Raw genomic sequence first — 8,989 nt, 5'->3', positions numbered from 1 at the left:
AAGGAAATTCCGCTGGTCGATGTTCGGAGCGTATAGCGATACTATGGTGTATTCAACATTGTTTATCGTGCATAGCAATAAGATGTACCTTCCCATGGGGTCTATGTGTGATTCGTGGTGCGTGAATGCTACCGTGTTTCTGATGAGGATCGACACTCCTTTGGATTTATGTCCCGTAACCGAGTGGTATTGGTGGGGGTAGAGATCTAGTCTGAATGCGGGCGCTGTTTTGAAGTGAGTTTCTTGAAGACATGCGATATCAGCCTGCTCTTGCTTTAGGTCTCTGAGTAAACAGTGTATTTTGTATGGGGTATTCAGTCCTTTCACATTGTGGGAGTATATTTTCATTGTGAGATGGTCTCGCTTTTGCTTAGATTATCTTGCCTGCAGCGTAAAGCACGCAGTAGTGTGTTCGTTTCGTGTGAGTCTATCGGGTATTCCTTTTGGCTCAGTGTCGTGGGATGTAGTGCGTACGAGCTGTCCTTCCTGACTTGTTCTAGCCTGTATTGTAGTGTGCCAATCTGACTTCACTATATCGGGGTATGGGTATACGTTATAACTTGGGCAGGGGTGGGGGTGGCGGGGTACAACAAGATAGTAGTCTCAACTATTAATGCCCAAAGGTGGGCTTGAGTGCTGGGCTTCAGCACTAAGTGGGAGCGTGGTTAGGGGTTAGACTTACGATGCGGTAGTATTAGTGCCCGACCCTTGTCAGTGTCTAGCTGGGTTTGCACTTTAGGTTCAGTAGACCGGGGCCTGGCTCAATGGAGTGTGTGTTGGAGCCCTCATCTCTGGAGGGGTATTGTATTGTCCCCTAGGTAAATCTGTTGGCTCCCTTTCCCCTCCTCATGTGGTGCCTTGTCGTGCTTCTAGGTGTAAGATTTCGGACCCGGTATGGGAATTAGTGGGTTTTGTGGCGGTTGTCGCCTTCCCTGCTGTTTATTGGAGGCAGTATGTGCCCGCCCAATAAGCTCAACTGCGATCCTAGCAGAATGCCTACATACTGTATGACACATTGGTACTAAACAGATAAACAATTTAACTTCGAACTTTGCAATATCTGGTCTGTTAGATAATTATATACACAACATTTTACGGTTCCTTGACCCTGGGTCTCATCCTCAGGGTTTCCTTAACATCGTATAGAGAATGCTACTTCTCTGACAAATAGTAACTTATATAACAACATTATTATGAGAGTTGGCTATTAAGTTATATGCAAACCATTAGCCGCTACTTCTGGATACAGGGAGTCCGTTCATTTTCGGGCTTTCTTCCATTCTGCGGATCTTCCATGTGGGGATTGCAATTCCTCTGGATGTTGTTGCACGGTGATGCCCCATGACCTCAGAACACGTTTGCCGTCCTCCGGTGTCAATATGGTGGTTAAAGTTCCATTTCTGTGTACGGTCAGTCGAACTGGATGGCCCCAGCGATAAGGAAGTCTCTGGGTTCGCAAGGCCTCCGTAATGCCCTTGAATGCTCTGCATTTCTGGAGAGTGAGGGCTGATAAGTCCGAAAAGAGTTGGATGTTTCTGTATTTTTCCGGTAAGTCACCTTGCTTTCTTGCTGCTTGCATGATGATATCCTTTACATGGTTGTAGTGCATCTTAGCCAACACATCTCGCGGGGCTTCTGCAGGTAAAAACTTTGGCTTAGCCACTCTGTGCGCTCTATCAATGAGCATTATGTCCGGTATGAGCGATTTAAACAAGCCTGTCAGAAATTCTTGCAAGTCTGGGTGTTTCACATCTTCAGGGATGTTCCTGAATCTTATGTTTTGGTGTCTCGACCTATCTTCCAGATCCATTACCTTCAGCTGCAGCTGTTCATGTTGGTGCTCGAGACTTTGTACATGTTCCGCCATGTCGTTATGGGCCTCCGCATATTCTCCCATTCTGTTCTCCATTCTAGCTGTGCGGTCGCCCAGGTCTTGCATATCCTTCCTTATGCCGGCTAAAGTGCTGTTGATATTAGTCAGGATTTTGTCTGACATGGAGTCTAGGCATTTCTGTAGTACCCCTTGCGTAATCGGCAAGTTGTCTGTGGGATCCTGTTGCAGCGGCAGCGTGTCGTCTCCGTCGCCATCTTGGTCATTTGTTCGCGTTGCGGCCTGCTTGTGAGGTTGCGGTCTCGCTCCAAAGAACGCTATTTTGTCCACTTTGTCCGGGTTTTTGGGTTTGCTCTTTGTTTGTGACATCTTCTGGGTCACTTGTAGGTGCTTCCCCTGTATTGTCGCTGGTAAAAAACGCTTTTGTCGGGTCTGTGGGTACGGAGCTCCGGCTACATGCGACTGTATTCGTCGCGGGTTAGACCACGCCCCCATCACTTAGCTCTTTTAAGAGCTTGTTACTGATACGCTCTCCTGGAGGAGAGGTCTTTCCCACACAGTCCTGGAGGACTACAGTTAAGCTTGTCGAGTCTGCGGTGGTTGTGGTGTCCGGTGTGGTGCATGTGGTCCTCGGCGCAAGCTAGGAAGCATCCATCAACGGAAGGTACTCGGTCGGCCATTTACACATCGGCATGCAGGGCCCTGTGCACCGGCGACAGATCCGTCACTACATATCGTAAATGTGGGGCTCGGGCAGCTGGGTCCTACAGGGCCGCCGGGCCAATGTCAACCGTCATGGTTGTCACGCCCTGATAGCAACCATGTCTGTCTGTATGTGTGTTTGATAGTGTGTATGTGCATGAGTCTCTGGCTATGTGTATGTCTGACAGTGTATGACAGTATGTGTGACTGTGTGTACATAACCATCTGTGTGTCTGTTTGGTGTTGTGTGTGAGCGTGTCTGTTCTAGCATTGTATAGATGTGTATATAACTGTGTGCGGGGGTCCAACCAGTATTTTTAAGGGGTCCTGATATTTTCTGATGGCAGCCGTCCTCCCACCTGTCAGTCAATTCTTGTAGCACAGACTCCATGTTAATCATTTAACTAACAAGGGAGAGCATATAGTCCTCCCCATGGTGGTCATTCTGCTCTCAACACATAGCAACCATAGCACATGTACTGTGTATAGAGGAGGGATTGTTATGTCATTGTGGGAGTGTTTGACTGTGTATGTATGTCTGTGTATGTACAGTCTTCCATCTGGTCCCCTAGGGGAGTGTCCACCAGGTGGGAGACCTGCATAAATACTGGGCAGGTAGCCCTGAATAAAGGAGATCACTGCTTGACACATCACTGCCCTCACAGTGGCGGATCCAGAGCCTGATCTCGGGAGGGGCACTTGTAGATTATTTAAAGAAATAATCCAGGCACAATAACCACTATGGCGCCCGTAGTGCCAGGATCCCATCCCAGAGTAAGTAGTCAAACCATTTAAGAACAGTTTGACAACTCACCTGGGGTCTGCTGGGATATAGGGCATAGGAGCAGTGGTATGTGTTAGGGGTGAAGTGTGTGTGAAAGGTGCAGTGTGTGTGTGTGTGTGAGCAGTGAAGTGTGTGTGCAAGTGCGTGAGGGTGGCAGTGTATGTCTGGGTTTCAGTATGTGTGTTAGGGGGCAGTGTATGTGTGGGGCAGTGTGTGTGTGTGAGAGAGTTGCAGTGTGTGTTTGTGGGGCAGTGTGTGTATGGGGCAGTGTGTGTAGTGTGGCAGTGTGTGCATGGATGTGCAGTGTGTGTAGTGTGTGTATGGGGGCAGTGTTTGTGGGGCAGTGTGTGTATGGGGAGGCAGTGTGTGTAGTGTGTGTATGGGGGCAGTGTTTGTGGGGCAGTGTGTGTAGTGTGTGCATGGGGCAGTGTTTGTGGGGCAGTGTGTAGTGTGTGTATGGGGGGCAGTGTTTGTGGGGCAGTGTGTGTATGGGGGGCAGTGTTTGTGGGGCAGTGTGTGTAGCAATGTGTGTAGTGTGTGTATGGGGGGCAGTGTTTGTGGGGCAGTGTGTGTAGTGTGTGTTTCGGGGGCAGTGTGTGTAGTGTGTGTATGGGGACAGTGTTTGTGGGGCAGTGTCTGTATGGGGGGAAGGAGGGTAGGGAGGCTTTTAATTTTTTGTTTTTATTTAATAAAATAAATATTCTATGTCCCCCCTCCCTTCTTACCTTTACTGGGAGGAGGGGGGGCATTTCTGGATCCCTGGTGGTCCGATGGGGATTCCCTGGTCGTTCCAGTGGTGAGAGTGAACTCTAGCCCGTAGCTCCAGGGCTAGAGTTCACTCTCGCGAGATTTAGAGCGTTGCCATGGTAACCACGGCAACGCTCCATGCTCGCGAGAGGAGGACCCGGAGGAGCTGCAGGTAAGAGCTCCCGGGTCCTCTCTCACTCCCTCCCGCAGGCACATTTCAGGGCTGGCACTTGGACAGTGCCAGCCCTGCACTAGCTGGCAGGGGAGAATCTCGGGAGGGCAGCAATTGCCCCGTTGCCCCCCCCCCCCCTAGATCCGCCACTGGACCCTCAACACGGAGCCTTGTCTCGTTCTTGGGGGGATTTACTGTATGCTGTTAGATACTGATTGCCAGGAGTGTAAGCCGCTTGGGTGCTTTTCCTGTTCAGCTGCTAGCAGCTATTCGTGAGGTTCTAGTTCGGGAGTTTGGAGTGCTACTTTGTATCCTGTTCGGGAGTTTGGGGTTCTACGGTAGCTGTGCCTGTGTCTCAGGAAGGGAACATCTACTAAACGGCGGTTTAACCCCTTTTATGCCTGGGGGTGCCGTTACACTTAGTTTTTTGGCGGTCCTTCCTACGCACTGTCAGTAGCTGTTTTGCATTAATTTATGTTGATTATTCATTTAAGCTCATTACTAGCACAGCTGTCATTTGTCTTGCATACTCGTTCACATATGTGTTGTATTTTATTAAATTGTATAACTTACCTATACATACTGAGTTAGTTGATGTAGTTGTCAGCTTGAAAAAGACCGAGAAGGTCGAAACGTTGCTGTGGTTCTAATAAATTGCCTATTTTGAACCAAGGAGTGCCTGGACCTCTTTCCTTTACTATCGATAGGTTTTCGGCATAATGCACTCGTGTTAATGGGAGGAACAAACAATAGACATGGGGACAGGAGAATTCACACTGGAATCTAATAAAGGATTTTTTATTTAGCTGAAATATGTGTCTTGCCTTCTCATTAATATATCCTTTTATCGATAGTCTGTATTTGTTTGTGTTACGGGGCTACCCTGCAGATATTCTGCTTTTAGTGTTTGCACACACCTCACTTCATGGGGATGGTTTGTCTGCACCATGCTTATAGAAAGGCTTTCATGCTTAAAGGACCACTCTAGGCACCCAGACCACTTCAGCTTAATGAAATCACAGTGAGAAGACGCCAGATGCTTTCCTATGCGACCGGCTGAATGCGCGGCTCCTGCCGCGCATGCGCATTCAGCCGATGACGTCGCGAGGAAGGAGGAGAGGAGGAGGAAAGCTCCCCGCCCAGCGCTGGAGAAAGGTAAGATTTTAACCCCTTCCTCTCTCCAGAGCCCGGCGGGAGGGGGTCCCTGAGGGTGGGGGCACCCTCAGGGCACTATAGTGCCAGGAAAACGAGTATGTTTTCCTGGCACTATAGTGGTCCTTTAATTTCACTGATAGAGACAAAGTACAGTTACAATTAATTATATAGCACCAACATAGTCCACAGCGTAGTATAATAGGAAAACAAGACAAACATTTCATTCTAACATTGTTTGACATACTGGAGCAGGAGGTGAAGAGGGCCCTGCCTAAACGATCTCACAATCTAATTACATCTAAATACATCGATAATAAGACGTATTGATGGGTTGTTGTACTTCTCCACTCCTAGTACAGCAAGGCGTAATGTGTAGTCAGACAGTGACAGCATGTGACGGGGGGGCAATTGTAATATTACGGCTCAGTGTATTATCACAGCTTATTGTATTATTACAGCTTATTGTATTATTACAGCTCATTGTATTATTACAGCTTGTTATGATAAAACAGCTCAGTGTATTATTACAGTTATTATAGCTCATTGTATTATTATAACTTATTGTATTATTACAGTTATTACAGCGTATTGTGTTATTACAGCTTATTGTATTATTACAGTTATTATAGCTCATTGTATTATTATAACTTATTGTATTATTACAGCTGAAGTTTTCTCTCCATGGTCCTGGTGCCATCAATACAGTGGGTGAATGTGTCCAATAATGGCTCACTCAGTGCTGGCTGGGGAAAGTTCCCTAGAGCCCCCAGATGCAGGACACCAATGAACCAAATAGGGAGAGTCCCACCGTAATCAGAACTGTTTGGAGACTAACGACGGTTAGAGCATTGCAGACTCTGGTTAGAATCCATTAAAATGACCTGCAGCCGTTACTGTCACTGTAACACGTTACTTAGAGCTTTCTATAGAAAATAAACTAACAATAAGGAACGACAATTAATTACAGTTTATACGCTCTGAATATTGTGTTATAGAAAAGACAGACCATCAGGAACTCTCAGGGTTAACAGTCAGGAAGTTAAATCCTATGATACAAACTGTCCGCCCCCTGGGTGTGGAATATAGTATACAATGACTCACTGATTTCTGAGAAATGACAAACATTAAGTTTCGTTTCTTGTTCCTGCTTCCAGTGATGGCGTCTGCTGATCTGAGAGACGAGCTGACCTGCTCCATCTGTCTGAACATTTATACAGATCCTGTAATCCTGACATGTGGACATAGCTACTGCCGGGTCTGCATTGACAATGTGCTGGACACACAGGGGGTGAGAGGATATTCCTGTCCTGAATGCAGACAATTATTTAACACAAGACCAGACCTGCAAAGAGCTCTAACACTGCGTAACATAGTGGAGAGTTTCCTATCTACTCACCCAGAGCAGGAGGAGGTTGGGATCTCCTGTACTTACTGTGACTCTCCTGTACCGGCTGCTAAAACATGTCTGCACTGTGAAGCTTCTCTGTGTAATAAACACTTAAAGAAACACAGCCAGTCAGCAGAACATGTCCTAACTGAACCCACCACTTCACTGGGAGACAGAAAATGCTCCGTCCACAAGAATGTCCTGGAGTATTACTGCTCTGAGGATGCTGCCTGTATCTGTGTGTCCTGCAGTCTGGCCGGAGAGCACAGGGGACACGCGGTGGAGACTCTGAATGAGGCCTCTGAGAAGAAGAAGGAGAAACTGAGAAATATTCTGCAGAAACTGAACTTAAAGAGAGAGGAGGCTGAGAAAAGAGTCCAGAGCCTGCAGGAGCTCAGGAGAGAAGTGTCAGATAAAGCAGCTGGGGTAACAGAGGAAGTTACTGCCCTGATTAGGGGCATCAGGGAACAGCTGGAAGCTCTAGAGCAGCGAGTCCTGAGTGAGATCTCCAGGCAGGAAGAGCAGGTCTCACTCCGAGTTTTAGATCTAATCCGGCAGCTGGAAATAAAGAAGGAGGATCTGTCCAGGAAGATGGGTCACATTGAGGAGCTGTGTAACATGACGGACCCATTAACTGTCTTACAAGGACGGGAATCAGACAGCGCTGACTATTGTGATACTGAGGAGGGAGATAATGAGGACAGAGAGAGAGATGATAACAAGGTCCGTGCTGTAGGGAATCTGGATGTGGGTCTGATCTCAGTGACCTTACACTCAGGATTAGCTGGGATTGTGACCGGAGTAAAGAGACAGCACCATGTACCGGCTAATATATTACCGGGGGTAAACACGGCTTCAGACATGTTACTGGGTGTAAACACGGCTTCAGACATGTTACTGGGGGTAAACACGGCTTCAGACATGTTACTGGGGGTAAACACGGCTTCAGACATGTTACTGGGGGTAAACACGGCTTCAGACATGTTACTGGGTGTAAACACGGCTTCAGACATGTTACTGAGGGTAAACACGGCTTCAGACATGTTACTGAGGGTAAACACGGCTTCAGACATGTTACTGAGGGTAAACACGGCTTCAGACATGTTACTGGGTGTAAACACGGCTGCTAATGATGTAACTGTATCGGGTGATATGAAAACTGTATCCAGGTCAGGAATAAAGCAGAGTCGCCCAGAAACACCAGAGAGATTTGAGTATTCTCAGGTTTTAAGCTCCAGGAGTTTCTCCTCAGGGCGACATTACTGGGAAGTGGAGGGCAGTGAATCAGGGGGATGGGAGGTAGGGATGGCCTATCGCAGTATAGACAGGAAAGGAGATCAGTCAGTGATTGGAAATAATAACAAGTCCTGGGATTTGTGGAGGTTGTTTAATAATCTGTATTATGTGAGACATGACAGTAAAGATATCGAGTTACCCCCCCCCCCCCCTTCCAGCCGGAGATTCAGGATATTCCTGGACTACGAGGCCGGGCGGCTGTCCTTTTATGAGCTGTGTGACCCCATCAGACACTTACACACCTTCACTGCCACCTTCACTGAGCCGCTTCATGCTATATTCAGGGTATATGGGGATAATACCTGGCTGAGAATGTATTGAATGATTTATTAATCTAATTAAAGAGATTTAATCCCGGAGTGGGAATCACGAGACGGTAATACTGATCTGGGTGTGGGCGGAGCATCACAACAGGGTTAGCTCCACCCACATGAACTGGGACTGGGCGGAGCCTGTTACTAAGCAACAGCTGCTCTGTGTGTCACTGTGTGTGATTGTGGGTGAATGTTACTGACATTAAAGCAGAATTACTCAATACAGACAGACATCTCTATAATTAAACTATAGTCACAGCGTGTATCCTGCATGTTAGAGATTGTGTTTTAATTCCAATCCGTGTGTGTGTGAGAGTTTGTGTTGTCTGATTGTGATGAGAGTTAGAGTTTATTGTATCTGAAATGTCAGATACACTGGGCTGTCGTTCCTTTGTTTCCTTGTCTCAGGTCGCTGGCTCCATCCCTCCAATCCCTTATCACTCTATGTATACCTAATAATGTAAATCCCGGATTGCCGTCATGTTTAATATTAAAGTGTTGAGACACACTGTGTCCCTTAAATCCCGTGTTTATATAACGTATATGCTCTTCCACTCGAACATGTGGTTGTCTCTTGGTACGTCCTACGTAACACAATCCA

The 8,989-nt window shown here is 47.2% G+C and overlaps 1 protein-coding gene across 1 annotated transcript; it reads left to right on the top strand.

Annotated features, from left to right (window-relative positions):
* Positions 1-6,531: 6,531 nt before the first annotated feature.
* Positions 6,532-8,640, top strand: LOC134568496 (E3 ubiquitin-protein ligase TRIM11-like). Its single transcript, XM_063427123.1, has 2 exons — positions 6,532-7,595; positions 7,857-8,640. Exons 1-2 carry the CDS (start codon positions 6,548-6,550, stop codon positions 8,393-8,395), a joined length of 1,587 nt encoding a protein of 528 aa, XP_063283193.1. The 5' UTR covers positions 6,532-6,547; the 3' UTR covers positions 8,396-8,640.
* The last annotated feature ends 349 nt before the right edge of the window (positions 8,641-8,989 follow it).

Source organism: Pelobates fuscus, chromosome 7, assembly GCF_036172605.1.
Source record: "Pelobates fuscus isolate aPelFus1 chromosome 7, aPelFus1.pri, whole genome shotgun sequence".
Lineage (NCBI taxonomy): Eukaryota > Metazoa > Chordata > Amphibia > Anura > Pelobatidae > Pelobates > Pelobates fuscus.
The sequence above is the reverse complement of the archived record's forward strand: the minus strand, read 5'-3'. Positions and strand labels throughout refer to the sequence as shown.

Coding starts and splice junctions, on each gene's coding strand:
- LOC134568496 (XM_063427123.1), top strand. CDS start 6,548: ATGGCGTCTGCTGATCTGAGAGACGAGCTGACCTGCTCCATCTGTCTG. Junction 7,596..7,856: donor CGGAGTAAAGAGACAGCACC/ATGTACCGGCTA, acceptor CAGACATGTTAC/TGAGGGTAAACACGGCTTCA.